Source organism: Dermacentor silvarum, chromosome 1, assembly GCF_013339745.2.
Source record: "Dermacentor silvarum isolate Dsil-2018 chromosome 1, BIME_Dsil_1.4, whole genome shotgun sequence".
In the NCBI taxonomy this organism is placed as follows: domain Eukaryota; kingdom Metazoa; phylum Arthropoda; class Arachnida; order Ixodida; family Ixodidae; genus Dermacentor; species Dermacentor silvarum.
The window spans coordinates 328372312-328389353 of record NC_051154.1 but is presented as its reverse complement, the minus strand read 5'-3'; the positions used below and the strand labels follow the sequence as shown (position 1 = coordinate 328389353).

Here is a 17042-nt window from a genome sequence, read left to right as displayed (position 1 = left end):
TTGTATTTTTTTAACACTTTAGAGTAGTTAGATTCATCATGGTGCTCTTTGGCCAAACGTGGCCCTTGTGCCAGAAAAACCTACAAGTTATCATCATATATATCGCACACGTGCGTGACATATGAAATGAACTGGGCACTATAACAAAACACAGATCAATTAACACGAGAAAAAGAAATTAACGCGCACACAAGAAAAAAGAAATGTAAGGTCTAACAAAACCACTGCATCATGCAGCTATCACTTAATCACATAATCTATGGATGCTAATTCTATTTCTGTGGGAGAGCTATTCAGGGCTAAGTGAAACAACTTGCGCTTGCCTTTTTTTTTTCATATGATACACTTATTTGGCTCGTCAGTTGGTCAGCGTGGTGCAAAACAATATTTGTCACAAATCATTGCCAAATGCAAGATTGAAGTTACAAAATTCTTTAGTGGATGATGAGCAACACGAGAACAAGGCGAGAGCAGGGCTCCTGCTCTCACCTTGTCCTCTTGTTGCTCATCGTCTTGAATTTCCATCTCCCGCATTTTCTCTTTAGTAGTGGATGACACAGTTGCAATATGTAGGTTTTAACTAAAACAGGAATAACATTTTATATGCTACTCAGCTTTACTCCATTTGACGAGTGCAGTGATGAAGAAAGGCGCACCGTGTATCAGATATTGCCGACATATGGCAAATACAGTGGAACCTCGATACGATCTTCATGGGAACCGGAAAATAAAGCGTATGATCCAAAAATCGTATCATCCACTGTATTATTACACCAAATCGCATTATCGGGAAAAGAAGAAAAGAAACGTATCATCCCGAAAAACATATTAAGCAGAATCGTATCAGCGAGGTTCCACTGTACGTGTCCCGGCTGTGCTTGCGCCGCTTCTCGCTTCTCACATGCACATGCAAGGCTTGGCGAATGGACAAAATGCACAGTGTATGCGAAAATCATAAACTTGCAAAGAAAAGGTAGCCTGCATTCGGCTTAACGTGCACACAGCACCTCCTAAGAGGGACGCCATGTTTCATTGCCAATTTGTGCAGCTCCTTGCTCCCGCCCATCACACTGCCCTTTCTAGCCACCTGCACGTTAAAGGTCCCCTGGTGGTCAAAATTAGTCCGGAGTCCCCCACTACAGCGTACCTCATAATAAAATAGTGGTTTTGGCACATAAAACCCCAGAAATCATTCATTCTGAATGACCGACTTCAGTTTTGCTCGAGAGAGAGGAAAAAATAAAAAAATTGGTGCAGGCTCGGTGCATATTATGCAATTTCAGCCCAAATGTAGCAGGTTTCATCTTTAGCGCAGCAATCACGGCCGGTATTTTGTAGCGATGCCTTTCCAGTGCTAATTCCTTTTCGCGCTTTGTCAGTGGTCAGAGCGACGGTCTGCTCGCGTTATCAACGGGATCAGCCGGCCGTGAGTGGTGGATGATAAGACTAGTATAGAATAAGTCATAAGGCATCGCTACAAAATACCGGCCCACATCGCTGCATACTGTGAATGTTAGAAGATTGTTTTGGCAAATAATTGTGGCTTTATTTTTCAGTTCCAACTGCGAGTGCCAGTATTTCCTACTTGCTGCTCCAGGATTGAGTTGGTGCACAGCAAAAGTTTGCTATGGCTGGCAGTCTGTGTTCAGTCACTCTTACGAGCGGCTGATGTACAGAATTTAAAATACTTGCAAAAATGTTGTTCGTGTACATTTGTACAGTTGTGACTGCAGTATCAAGTTTTGCTTGTGTGACAATGCAAGGGACAAACAAGTTCAAAGCCTGCATTTAGCATGCTGGTGGAATTGCAGTCGAAATTTCAGTTGCAATTGCAGGACGAGATGTAATGGCGGCTTTCGTGTGTGCCAAAAGTTCAGTACAGATTTTGGCACTTTAAAAACAACGAATCCGGATCCTAGGTCTATGGCTACAAGAAAACTGCAGAGCGGAGTTCACTATCAAAACGTTAAAAACGACCACCAAACAAATAGCTTGCATGATAAGCAGAGTAACGAGGAAAGGCAGAGGTCTAACCAAGGCAGAGGCCATCCGACTAGTGCACGGATTTGTACTAAGTAGGGTCACGTATAGCCTGCCGTATGAAGAACTCAGCCCTAGCGAAACCAAAGAAGTGGACGTGATAATACGTATGGCGTATAAAGCGGCACTAGGACTCCCAGCCAGCACGTCCGAGAAATTGCAAGCGCTCGGACTCCATAATACTTACGAGGAACTGAGGGCAGCGACTATGCAGGGGCAAAGGGAACACCTCGACTGCTCTAAGGCAGGGAGATGGGTCCTTGCAGATTTAAATTTTCCTATTCAACCCCATTACTGCGAGGAATACCTCGTTTCTGTCCCCGAGACTTTACGAGAACAGCTGATAGTTTTCCCAATGCCGAGGAATGTGAGTCTACTCCACCATGGCGCAAGGGGCGCGGCTAGAGCGAGACAACTCACTAAAAAGTTCAGCGGGCACCGTCAAGTTATTTACACGGATGCCGCAGAGTCCCAACATGGTCACGTTCCAACGGCAGTAAACTACTCCACACACTCAAAGATCAAAATCTCGACCTCAGTGCACACCGCACCCATTGCACGAGCACAGCTGAAGCAACTGCAATAGCTCTAGCAATCACACAAGCAGACGCAAGCGGGAGCTCGATAGCGGTCCCGAGACTCGCAAGCAGCGTGCCGGATGATCATAAACGGACGTCTACCGCACATAACCCTCAAGCTACTAGGCGAAACACTAGGTGCATCACATAGCATTACATGGTCCCCGGGACACTCGGGAGTCCCAGGAAACGAACGGGCGAACACACTAGCTCGGGAACTAGCGAACCGAGTAGACGACGCCCCAAGTAAAATACCAAAGGACCACACCCCGCACGACATCCTGGAGCACCAGCGTCGCGAACGACAAATCTATGCGTTTCCGCATCCACAGCTCGGAGTAGCAGATGCTCGGAAGTACAGAAAAATCCAAACTCACAACTTTCCGCACTTGGAACTGTGGCACGCAATATGGCCAACAGTATATGCGGTCAATGTCCCTGTTGCGGGGGGCGGCCTTCACCTCCCCACATTACGTGGGAATGTATATGTAGGCCACTGAACATTAACTCGCCCCTGATACTGACCTCACTCAAGGAGCCTTGAGAGGCCGTCCTTGCTCCAGCTGACTTGGAGATCCAGAAGGGTCTCTTAGATCAGGCTGAGCGTACGGCAACGGCCACTGGAGTCCTGGACTAGGGACCCACCCTTCCCACTCCCTTGCCTTTCCTTTTTATTTAATAAAGTTTTTCATTCATTCATTGGCACGTTGTCTTCATCAGAATGCAGCCACTAATGGTAATGCTCTGCAGCAGAACACCACAGCCAAAGCAGTTGGTCTTTTTGAATGCAAACAGCCAGGTCTTCAATACTTGCCAAGCTGCCCCTCTGAAAACACTATAATGGATTGTGCACAAGGTGTACCAAAGCACTGTTCTTATTATAATGTATGTATTGGAGGACAGTGCTAAGCAGCAATAAACAACTGCACACAAAGGATAAACAAATCTCAAACTTTATTTGGAATGCTCTTTCACAAACAAATGCCATAGATATGACATTTGGGGGGTAAAAAAAAACAAAGAACAAGTAGGCAGTGGGGAAAAGGGAGCTAACAGTTTGTGTTAGCTGCAAACACTTTCTTTTTCCTATACATGCTTAGATGAAATGTGGAATGATATGGATGCTTTGAAAGACTGTGGTACAACTAACTATTGCATCAATTTTAAACAAAGTGCACTTTATTTTGAATGCTCTTTCAAACAAATGCCATAAATGTGATGTTTGGAGGTTAAAAAAAAAACCACGAGTAAGCAGTGGGAAAAAGCGAGCTAACACTTCATGGTAACTACAAAACACTTCTTTTTCCTATACATGCTTAGAAAAAACGTGGAATGATGTGGATGCTTTGAAAGACTGCAGTACAACTACCTATTTGCATCAGTTTTAAACAAATCGCAAACTATTTTGAATGCTCTTTTAAAAACAAATGCCATAAATGTGACGTTTGGAGGGTAAAAACATGAGTAAGCAGTGGGAAAACGCGAGCGAACAGTTCGTGTTAGCTGCAAAACACTTTTTTTTTTCCTATACATGCTTAGACAAAATGTGGAATGATGTGGATGCTTTGAAAGACTGCGGCACAACTACCTATTTGCATCAGTTTTAAACAAATCGCAAACTATTTTGAATGCTCTTTCAAAAACAAATGCCATAAATGTGATGTTTGGAGGGTAAAAACAAGTAAGCAGTGTGAAAAAGCAAGCAAACAGTTCGTGTTAGCTGCAAAACACTTTTTTTCCTATACACGCTTAGACAAAACATGGAATAATGTGGATGCTTTGAAAGACTGGGGTACAACTACCTATTAGCATCAGTTTTAAACTAATCGCAATCTATTTTGAATGCTTTTTCAAAAACAAATGCCATAAATGTGACGTATGGAGGGTAAAAAGATGAGTAAGCAGAGGGAAAAAGCGAGGAAACAGTTCACGTTAGCTGCAAAACATTTTTTTTTCCTATACATGCTTAGACAAAATGTGGAATGATACGGATGCTCTCAAAGACTGTGGTACAAATAACTATTTGCAGCATCAACTTTAAACAAATCGCGACAGAAAGAGTATAGAATGGGAAAAGGGAGCTAACACTTCGTGCTAGCTACAAACTTTTTCTTTTTCTATACATGCTTAGACAAAATGTGGAATGATATGGATGCTTTGAAAGACTGTGGTACAACTAACTATTAGCATCAATTTAAGAACAAATTAGCTTAAAAATGCATTGTTTCCTATCACAGACAGGTAATGGTAATTGAGATTTAACCCTACACATGCATCACAACATACAAAACACAACTTAGAGCAAACCAATGCTTCACTTCAGTGATCAAAGGGTAGGGAGAGAGTTTGAGCCACTGACAACTTTGCCTTCACAGCCACTCAGGTGGCAGTGCTTGGTCGTTGATCCTTGCTGAACCCAGCGAAAAGAGGGTTCTCAAGAAGCTGTGCTGCTGTTGGCCGATCAGTAGGGTTTTCTTTCAGCAGGGAATGTATCACCGAAACTTCTCGTCGGGTACCAACCTCCTGTGACAGACATGGAGCAAAACCATCAGCACAACTTGCAGAATCATGGAAGAAATATCAGGAGACAGATGAGCTCATAAAAAGTCATACAGCATCAACAGCCTGCTTCTCCTAGAACATGGGATAAGAACAAAAATGTGGCAGCTTTGCCATGGCGATAGCAGGGTGTACCGTTGCATTAGGTCTCTTTCGTTTGGAGCCACATAGATGTTTTGTGTGCTTTGCTATTATTCATTCTTTGTACTATTATTGCTTTCATTTTAACATGCAATTTGACCTTTCAGTAGCACCTTTCTCTGAAGCAGCACTTGGAATAATCCACCCATTTCATGGCGAATCCCCCACATTGGGCATGAGCCACCAGTTGGATGGACGACGATGACAACTGCTTGAACAGTGTTCGAATTATACGTGGGTACGACATATTGGCACAACGCAACAGGCAAGGCAACTCCTGCTGCATAGAAGAAACAGTGCCCTGGCAGTTATGAAATTGCATAAAACAAGCTAAGGCAAGCGTCCATGGCCTAATGGTTACAGTATCAGGAAGCTGTGCTAGAGGCCTTTCGAATGCAGCCATTGGACGACTTTCTGTTCGCTTGGAGTGTCCATATAATTGCCATAACAATAAAATATGCACTTTTCAAAGTAAAAAAATGTCACTGCATAATACGCTTACAGGTTTAGTGCGGAGTTGGTTTCAAACATCCTCAAAGACTGCTAATGTGCCATTCTAAAAGCACTTCCATTTTAAAAAAGAGCGAAGTGGGCCATTCAAGAGAACGAATAATTTGTTTTTATTCCTCGTTTGCTTACTATAGGGTTTCACAATGCCTCCAGCGCCAGTGAATGCAGCAAAATGCGCATTTGACATTTTAATTTGGCCATAAAATCAGTTGTGCCTCCGACTGCAGCATTATACATCAACATGTTTGGCAGCAAATGAGAGGCAAAAAGCACGTGCCTTGTATGCTCCTCGCTTAGATTGGTTGGGCTTGAATTTATTCTGCATATTTATACTGCACCTACTGTAGTGACGGTCATGAAGACTGTAGCAAACTGCGAATCACAAAACTCTTTATTGGGCGAACTATATGGCTAAAGAAATAATGAGTTCTTAAAATAAAATCTACATAAAAGCCTTTTATTCACCCATATTACATCTCTCAAGAAGTTTACTCAGCTACAATACAGAATAGATCGAATAAATGCAAGAACAGATGACAAGTTGTTCCAAAGCAAGCGAGAATCTTGTCTGTCCTCCAACTTTAGCGGCCAGCTGATACTTTTTACGTTTCATATAACAGTACATCCAAGAATAAGTCCTCAAGATTAAACAAAACATGTTTTTGTGTAATAATAAAGCTAAAGCAGCTCTTCACGTGCCGTTTCAGCAGGAAATGAACCATTGGGACAGACAGAATGGTGCTGGCCGGGCGCGTCTTCAAGGTGTACTGGCTGTCCGAGAACAATGCCAATCGGAATTAACAATATACCGGCATTCCCAAGCGTACCAATGCACCATCGCCACATTTCCCTCTAGGTAATATAGTGAGAAACTCTTTTAGGACAACAAATGCGGGAGCAGTGGCACGAGCGCGTTTGCACCAAGGGGTGCTAACGAGCCAGCTGTGGAAGACGACACTCGAGCCATTGCTCGATTATAGTTTCTGCGTACAGGAGACAGACAGACGAATCGGCTAGCCATATACAGCTTCGCTGTAAAAAAAGATTCCCAGCTTACCGCTGCCGCGTGAGGCCAGAACAAAGTGGCAGCGAGCAGCCGTGCAAGTGTGTGAGAGCGGCGAGAAAAAGGCGGAAAGATAAGCGGGGAGCGGCGCATGGGTCTGGCTTGGCAAGCGCCGCCGCCTACGCTGCATTTCTCTGTATTTTTGAAGTCTAGATTTCGAGGTAACCGGAGTCTAGCACAAAAAGTCACAGGCCTGCACGGCACACGCAGCACAGTCACAGCGTAAGCTGGTTGAGCGGCTCAAGAGTCGCTCCAATTTCGGCACCACGCACAACAGGGTCTTCGCGGCAAAGTGTCTTCGCCTCGATTTTGATGAGAATGATCTGAACCGTCTGCCCTGCATCGGCGGCGAGCTGCGGCTTGTAATGCTCTCTGCACAGCAGTCTGCTGAGCCCGATGATGCCTGGTTGTAGCCGCGCACGTAGCTCTACGATTCGCGTCTTCCGCAGCAGTTCGTACCTTGCTTATTTATTTATTTTATTTACTTACTTACAAAATACTGCAGGCCAGTAATTTGGCCCTAGCAGGAGGGGCTACAAAGGATACATAAAATGTAACAAAGACAAACAACAACAAAAATCAAGAGAACACAAAGACCGTAACAATGTTCAACCATCGAAGCTTACAATGTGAGACTCGACTTTCATAAAATCGGCGGATTCAAAAATCTTTTGGGGCAAAGAATTCCATTCAGACACCGTTCGTGGGAAAAATAGAGTACTTGTGTGCATCGGTTCTAGCGAAAATTGGCGATAAAGAGTATTCATGGCTATGTCTAGGTGTCCTTGTAGTTGAAGGTTTCATACAATTGGGAAGTATGAGCAAGCGCTTGCGTGGCTCAGTGGTAAAGTATCCGACTCCCACGCAGCAGGCCTGGGTTCGATCGCAGCGGAGAGTGCATACTTTCTTTTGCATTTCTGACGATAGTGGTTACGGCCAAATGCCGGCGGCGGCATCATCGCAAACCGAAACGGCTATTGGAATGAGCCCATAACAGCTTACGCTGTCAAACATTTGGAGATAAGACATGAAAAACGTGAGTAGAAACCACGGGCAGAAAAAAAGTCTATTTAACCGATAATTCAAGGTATCAAGAGTTCAAGTTACAGTGGCGCCGCTCCGTTGAGTTTTCAGCTGCCCCATCCCACACTACCTAATGTGGGTGAATGATGTCACTCGAACAAAATCAGATTGGCTACCCACGCAACGTCATTGAGAATGCTAGAAACAAGTCACTTCATTAAGCTTATTAAGTCAAACGTGCATATACTGAACTCACAAAAAACTGGAATTAGTTCGATATATCGAGTCATTCGATATGGAACATTTAAAGAATTTGACAATGTAGAAAACGCACCTCATTAAAAATGTGTTCTTTATTTCCTAATTACATGTGTGGCGGGCATATTAGCTCGAGAAATAGTCGCCGATCTTCAGCTTTTTCATTTTTAAAGCATTGTTGAGCATACACTTGTCAACATTGTCGAGTGACTCGGAAAAGCCGAGTCCACAGCCTTCTATGGACGCACAATGGCAGCGAACAACGCTCAGTGCATGAAGTGCATCTTAACACGTGGGTGGGGCAGAACTGGTTGGGTCCTCGCAGTTACTGTTGCTGGCAAGATCCCTAGCCAGATCGGCAACGGTATCTCCATCAGCGAGCTCTCCGGTGGTTGCAACATGGTCGTCGACGGTGACAAAGTCTGTCGCTGAAGTCCCATCAGAAACGGCACCCGGGAACTCAGACAGCTGGCTCAACAAATCATCAAGTTCCTCAATTGGTTCATTGCAATTTTCGGATGAGCTTGCGCCAGCCTCGCCAGAAACACTAAGTCCACAATGACGGAAGCAATTCTGAATTGTTTCTTTTTTGACATCATTCCATGATGCATTCAGCATCGTTATTGCGTCCAGGAGGTCAATTTTCAACTCCCAGCCAGTGTGAAGCTTTAGCAAAAGCAGCTGCACAAGGTGCTTTCTATAGCCTGCCATATTGCGCACGGATATATTGTGCACGAATTGGTCTAAGCTCTTAAGGATGTAGCACTGAGGTTGTGTTTAGTGGCAGGAAACAAAGCTCGATATTGCTGATGCTTACCTTATCAATGATGCGCAGAGCAATTATTAACGAGTAAGCAGATTTTTCTGCCTTCGCTTACCAGGTCATCCTCCGTACTCGGTGGGCGCCTGTACCACCTGGTCTCTTGTCTGCCTTAGCTCTAAGGTCGGCCTTATTTTTCAGTATCGTACTCAGCGTACTTCTTGGGATGCTCTATGCTGCGGTCACATCAGACTTCTTCTCTCCGTGTTCAACTCTTCTGATGATTTCCAGCTTTGCAGATATTGGCAGGTTCTGCCGTTTCACAGCAGCTATCTCTTACAGAGCGGACAAGCTCTGCGTTCCGAGGACGCGACTACGCACACAATCTTGCAACTTCACGAACGACAGAACACTGAAGCAATTGAGCCGATCGCATGCAGGCGCACGTGGCTGTGAGTGAGAGTAGTCGAACTACTTTTTCTAGGGGGTGGCTGTCCGAGGGAGAGAAAGCAGTGACGCACGTGCGCAGTTGGGCTAAACCACTTTGTCTGGGGGGGAGGCGGGGGGGGTAATGGCGGCTCGCAGGTCCCGTATCTGGCGCTCGCCGTGCGGGAAAGCCCACTTCTGGGGTAGTTTTGCGATGCTTGAAGTTCGATATATCGATAGCGTCTGCTATTTTTTTCGATCTTACCGTAATTTTTGCTATATATACTCATTGTAACATTACGGTGTTCAAAAATGTTCGATATACGGGATAATTCGATGTAAACTGGTTCAATATAGTTAGGTTCGACTGTAGCATACGTATCATAGTAATTTGTGCAACCTTAAAAATAAATACACAAACGCAATAAATGTAGACATGTAATTCAAAACAATGGGCCGCTTCCACCCTAGAATGCGAATCATATGCTACAGCTGGGGCGACGGCAGCCAATGCACGCGGCAAAACTCTCAATAAATATAGGTGCAGCGATGTCTTCTCTTGCAGCAGAAACATAAATGGTACTAGCACTGTTCTGGGCATGTGTTCCACTGCAGGTGTTTGCAGGGAGTAAACTGCAGTGACTACATGCTGTAGAAGATGCAAGCATGTCATGTCAATGTCAACACCGACCTCCTTGGTCAACATATATCGATCACCTGCAGTTTTGAAAGGATGCTTTTAGCGGCAACCTCAAGTTCCGCATTTGTCAGAGCCAGGTCTTGTATATAATTTGCTTAGAATGGTAGAAAGAAAATATTCTAACAAGCCAGGATCCGGAAGAAAATAAAAAAATGCTGTGAAGCCATTAGAATGTGCTTTGCAACGTGACAAAATGACGACCTGATTGCTGCCACCTTGACTTAGACTTTAGTGCAATGGTATCGTCTCTGTCTTCTACTGAGAAAGTGTGGGTTCGAATCCCACTGTCGGTGTAACTTCCTTTTAGAGCGCAGCTCTCAGGCGCCTGTTCCTACAGGAGACCAATGAGAGCCACCCCTTCAGTGACGTCCTGCGAGGACACTGGTGTTATATGGTGACCCCGCCCTACCGCTCGATGCGCACTCGTATCTGGTCTCGGCCGGACCGCTTGTTTCGTACTATCGTCTGCTCGCGCTAGTTTGGTTAGCTTGGTTTGGTCTCTTTTGCACTTGTTTTTTAATATGATGAGTCTAAACCAAGACGTCCTGATGGAAAGGGTTTTGGAGACAGTGTGCCATATCTGATTCCGTACAAGACGGACCCTGAATACAAGGATGCGCAGGCGACACCGCAACAGAAGAGAGCACATCAACATGACTATGATCAGTGGCAATGACGTCATCTTTATAAGACATGACTTGCATTAAGAACGAAGGACGAAGAATGCAAACACAGTGCCGACCTAACAGCAAACAAAGGAAAAAATCACAAGAAACCTCGCATCTGCAAACAGGCGAGATTGTCAAGTCATGTGACTGCCGCAGCTGCATTTTAACACCGGCGGTGCGTGTTTTACCACTAGTGTATATGAAGCTTTCTGCGGCGACGATCGCTGCGAGATAGTGCCAGAGTAGCCTGCGTCGTCTGTTCACCGATAAAGCCATCGATAGGGTATGTGGCAAGCACGTCAGAACAAAGCTCTGCATGAGCAGAAGTCTGTCTGCAGCAGCTCCTTAGAATGGGGCCCACGCTTCACCCATGCACTGCCTCTCGATTAGCGAGTCAGTCGCACCATACTTGACTCCGTTTGCAACATGCCGCACGAGACACATTGTCCGCGCCAGCCAATACATTGCGAAATAAAAACATGTATAGAGCTGCGCTCAAATTTCACATTAGGGAGTATTGTAATTGTTGGTGAATGTTTTCCTAATTCTTTTTTTCAATTTTAAAGTAAAGGAAACGTTCAAATTGGCTATTTAACTACATAAGTTAACTGCAGCTCAATCCTCTGTGGCTGCACTGTTTTGACTGCTGACCCCCGCGACCACAAATAAATCTTGCAAACAGATACAATTTTAAATGTACATTAGATAGTTACATTGCTATCATAAATGCAAATAAAACAGGAAATTGCTACTTTGTAGTTTGTACAAGTGGTGAACGCCCGCATCTCCATACGTCTCCTTTGCCTTCACGTAGCGCAAACCAGCGATTATTGTACATTGTACCGCCGCATTTTCATTCGTGCGAAGTTCGTCTGGAATGTTTGTCAGAAAAACTGCTTAGGAAAGCGATGCAGGAACACACTTGGTTCAAATCAACCGTAAGTAGATAATACTTGTATCACCGCATGACAGAAGCGGGACATAGCGATGGCCGCAGAATGTGAAAGTTGACTAAGAATGCTGCGGCTTAAGAAGAGGGTAATGTTTAATTACTCGTAGATGTTTTATTATGGTGCACCGACACGAAATTCTTGCGAGAAAGCTTTCTTTGAGAGATACCCACTGTGTCTAGGCTTATGACAAAAAACCGCGTCAGGGACCCTTTTAGGTAAAACAATATTTCTGCACAAGCAGAAAAACAATCAAAGATTGCAAAAAAAGAGAGAAACACGAAGTTGAAAAGATTTAACATATTTCTAATATTGCACATGATCAATTTGCATAAAATTTGCCATGAATGTAGACCAGACTTTCCAGAAAAAAGCGTGAAATTTTGAAATTCTCCTTCTGGATAGGTGATATCTTTAAACCTTTATGAGCTTCCTGTAGAATTTCCTTAACTTTATGTGGCCTTTGTTGAACCCCACGATGACTATTTGCGACTCTGAGTAAACGTAGGGGCCGTGCCGAGAAACAGCCGATCCAGTTTCAGGCTAGACACAAAAAAGCGTGTTCTGTCACAGCATGCGCTGAATGCCTCGTAGTTCTCAAATCGTTGTGATACCATTGCACACAAGCTTTAACGTGAAAAAAGATGGATGAAAGATTTTTGTTGTGTACTATTATGCATGTCATCGTGCAGGAAAGACAGCAATGTCTGATTTCATGGTTGCAGAAAGAAGCAGACAATGTGCAGCAGAGAGGGACTTCGAAAAGAAACCTTTGTATCGGGAAAAGGTGAATCATACTATTTATAGGCCAACCTCTTGGCCTGTAAAACTTATGTAAAACCGATCCTCGAATACACCGCAGTAATTTGGGACCCCCATACAAAAACTAACACCCCAAAACTCGAGAAAGTACAGAGGAAATCGGCTAGATTTATTTATAACTGTTATAACTGTTATAGTTGGAAAACATCCCCTACAGCCCTTTTGCAGACAGCCAATTTGGAGAGCTTGGAGACAAGGCGGTATTGTGATAGACAAACTTTTATATTTATTGTATCATGACAAATTAGGAATAGATAAGAATTTGTACTTTCAACCAGTACAGTGATGGCAAACTCGATCCTTACACTCCAGGAAAGTCAGTGAATACTTGGCCAAAACTAATGCTTTTAAAAACTCGTTCTTCCCGCGTACAATCCGTAACTGGAACGACCTGCCCGCTGAGGTGGTCGAAAGCCCCACTATTTCGTCTTTCATGTGTGCTCTTGAACGTTTGCGGTAAGTACTTGCCTTCTATTTATCATGCATTTTCATTCATGTGCGTTCGTTCCTTTTTTGAACAGCTGCAATATCGAATACGGCTTTGTCATGTGCAGAGCTGAGTGCTGTCACACGTCACGCGCAACGTTAGAATGCTGTTGGTACGGAAATTTTGTATCCTTGTATTTAACTTATTCTTGTATTGTTTCTTGTTTTACATAAATGAGCTGTGACTTCGTATGCTCACTTTGTTGTGTGCAGTGCCGAGTGCTGTTACGCGCAACGTTAGCATGCTGTTGATATGGAATTGCTGTATCCTTGTATTGTTTCACCTATTCTTGTATTATTTCATACCCACTCCTGCCCAAGGCCTGACATTCAGGCCAACAGTATGTACCAAATAAATAGATATAGTGCCTAGAATATACTTCCTAGTGTGGCGAGTGGAGGGGTCTCCCAATGTGAGGAGGTGGCCGTGCTATCGCTGCCTTCCAATTTTGGCCACCAGGTGCACTGCGTGTTAAGGTGTTAGGGGCTCTGGCGTACTGCCGTTCCACCAGTCACTTTGCCCCGTGGGAAGCGTTTTGTTCAAGTGTGCAGTATTCTTTGGTTTTGTGTGCTTTAATTTGAGTCCATGTGAGTGGAAATTGCACCGACTAATGATGCTAAACACGAAGCTAGAGGGCAGGGAGAAAACATGTTTTGTGCCCTTTTGTCGGAGCGACTACCAGTCGAACCCTGCACGGCCGGCAGAATGGGAGCAGCGAATCAAAAGGGGAAACTGGAAGTGTAATTCAACACGTGTTGTCTGTGAGAAGCACTTTGAGATTTACATTGCAAGAACTTTCAAACTTGCGGTGGATGGCGTCGTCAATGAGCTCGTCCGAGGGAGACCATTTGCTTTGGCTTTTGGGACAGTTTTGTGGTATATTAAAGCAAACTTTCTGTCTCACTGATTTGTCCGTGACTGCCGAAAACGCACTACAGGAAAGCCAACTTACACAATGGAACTATCTGCACACACAATAGAACAATGCCGCACGACATACATATTATAGAACACTACAGTTTACATTCGCAGTTGTACCAATAAGAATAATGGAAACTGCAACGCCACGCTACCCAGACGAACTGTATATATCTGCATTGCATTACACGCGTCATGCAATGCATTCCTGGCCGTCACCATGGGTAGGCCGCGGGTGCAGTGCGATGGTGCCCTTAAGGCCGATTCCATGTATCGGCAATGGCAGAGCCTCTGACCGTCTACCAAAGCGGTCAGAAGGCAATACTGTGCAATTGTAGGGTCATCCGTGAAAGTGTGGGTGTATGGAATCCTGTACGGAGCGGCGCCCACATCCTACACCACCACAGCGCATCCCCTCCCCCTCTCTCTCCTCTCCTACGCTCCCCCCTTTCTCTCCTCTAGGAATACTCTACGGAGCGGCGCCCGCGTGCCACACCCCCACAGCGCATGCGCGTCCCCTCCCTCTCTCTCTCCTACATTCCCCCCTTTCTCTCCTCTAGGAATCCGTAGCAGCGCGCTCGACAGGTGGTGCAACAGCTGCATACTCCGCTGGGGGCGCCACGGTATTTCCGCAGTATGAAAATGATGGAGCACACGTGCCTCATTCTCTCTTCTGTACAGCGCCATGATGAGTGCTCGGCCCGCTGCCGTGAAACGGGAGCGGCGACGTGGCGGTCCTGAACTTATGCTCGCGAAGCAAAAAGGAAACGTGAATGGCGGCAAGCGGACCCTGAACAACAGCAACCCTTGACGCTACACTTCACCGACCACAAGGCCGTCGTCTTGAAAGCGCCACGTGCACCGATGCTAGGAATTGCCTACAGTCTCTAAATAAATAAACAGGCAACCACCACGTTCTCTCTTCTCTTATACATTCTCATTCGTTCTCTAAATAAAATTACACCATCTCCCGCTCAAGCTAACCGTCTTCCTGCTGCTTCGCATCCACACATAGTTCCCTTTAGCGAGAGATAGAGTAATATTTTTAAATTTTAAAGAGCTTACTGGCATTTAAAATCGCGCAGTGTATTTTGTTCAGGCAGCACTTCGAAAAATCATTATGATGAACGCTAAAGCTTCATTTGGTTTTTGTTCGTTCATAGTTTTCTGCCTCAGCATTAGTGCTACAGGGATGAATGCGGCCAAGGGAGTTTTGGAGCAGTTCCCGGAGTAGCCAATTTGGCACTTTCGAGCAGGAATTGCCCATTTTGGAGCAGAAGTTATGCGTTTTGGATCAGCTTGGTAAAGCTCAACAAGAATGAATACAGGAAAACCAAGAAACATACACAGGTGCCCTGTGTGTGTGTGTTTTTTCTTCGTCCGTTGTCGTTTTCACGCCTTCACTTCAGATCAAGAAACATGTGTTCGGCGGAGGCCCGCAAGGTGGAGTGCAGTTCATCCATCTGACAAAGGAAACCCATAGGGGTTTCTGGAACCCATGTGGTTTAGTCGGCACACATAATATGTAACCTATGCGAGGTTACGTATTAGGTGTGCCGACTAAAAGTGGTCAAGAAAAAAAAGAATAACCGAGGGCATTACGTGAACAGTGCCCACTGTATGTTAAGCTTTTGGCAATGCTTGTCAGCGGAGCTGTTAAAGGCTCGCAAGGTTGGTCTCATTGTCGTGCGAGCATCACTTAGATGGGAGAGCGTGAGTTGTCTGCGTGGCCGCTAATCATTCAAGTGTAGAATTTCACTTCTGTCATAACGGGGAGGCCACGTTTACGGGGGTATGAGCCATTGCTTAAGGGAGTGTGAACCATTCATGAGTAATTGACGACGTGTGCTAAGGTATTTGAGCAATGCAGCCGCAAACGCGCTCAGGAAAGGGCTCATCGTCGACGTGCCGATTCTAGCGTGAGGGCTTCCGAAGCCTCAGTGAAGAGGGACGGACCCCGAGTTGAGGGAGAGCAATGTTGAGGCCAAACGTCAGTAAAGAGCTGCTGACCCCGAGTTGCGGGAGCGCGATGCTGAGGCCAAACTTCAGCGTCGCCTTGCCTTCCAGGAACTTAACAATGGTGGTGCTTGCCTCAGCAATGCTAGCGCCAACTTCCCCGGTGCGACGGCCAGGTTTTAACGCGAGTTTCTCAACTGGAACATTCATGATAGACACGACATGTTTGGTTTGGTGACGGCCCATGACAATACACAAATTCTCATCATGATGGGCAATATTCACTACAGAAAACCCATCATAGTCACAGCTTCGCTGGCTTCCATCTTCACAGTAGTTAGTGGAAAGGCTCAGAATTTTTTTTTTTGGTTGTAAAACGTCGAGAAATGACCGATAACAGCGTATAAAGCAACCTAGGTCCTGTGTGATCCTTTTTCTCAAAAAAGAAAGCCTGTGCAATTTAACAAAAAATTTATGAGACAGTGCGTCCTTACACCAGTGATATCAGTGGTCTCAAAGGTAAACATTGTCATCTAGCAGTCATCGTGCATATTATGTAAGTACGATTCTGAGTTTGTGTGGTGTGGTCGTGCAGCAGCTGGGGTCCAAATTTGTGTGACAATTAGGTAGCCATTGGATATTTCTGGTTGAGAAGTCTCACTAAAGCAAGCAGGCTGTTAGTCTGCGTCCTGCACTAACATCACTGCAACAGACGTGGTGCACGTGCAAAATCTATTTGAACGTTACACTTAAGGCATTTGCCATAATTTGATGCAGATTTACTAATAGGACTCAGAATTGAGCCCTAAAATGCACAATGAAACTGCTGAGCTACACGCTGAACAGACTTAAGACTTATACATTCAGCTGAGAGCGCCCCTTTCTTTCCCAACTGCCCTATAAAAAGGGCATCTTTAGCTGGTCCGCATAGTACGCAAATGCATAAGACTTACATAAAACAATCGTAATGCAATGTATAACACAAAACAATTTTCATTATCCTGCGGGCAAGTTACAACGTACCACCAAACAAACATACATTAAAAAGATGCCGACACTAAAACCAATTTCTTAGGCTTGAATTCCAGGGCTAAACGCTAGCCAACATATAGCTGTGTGGTTGCCACTGAACACGCACATTTTGCATTGCAACTTCATTCAAAATGAGCATTCTGACGCAGGT

General features: G+C 44.9%; 1 protein-coding gene across 2 annotated transcripts in view; it reads right to left on the bottom strand.

Annotated features, from left to right (window-relative positions):
- Positions 1-3554: 3554 nt before the first annotated feature.
- Positions 3555-17042, bottom strand: part of LOC119443052 (serine/threonine-protein kinase 31-like) — a 205961-nt gene continuing 192473 nt past the window's right edge. The window contains exons 19-21 of one of the 2 annotated variants that reach the window (XM_049660456.1): positions 4742-5141; positions 3988-4366; positions 3555-3767 (exon numbers count right to left, since the gene is read on the bottom strand). In XM_049660456.1, the coding sequence (XP_049516413.1) occupies positions 4998-5141 (144 nt within the window). In that variant the 3' untranslated portion in view covers positions 3555-3767; positions 3988-4366; positions 4742-4997. The other variant, XM_049660457.1, reaches the window with a different exon arrangement.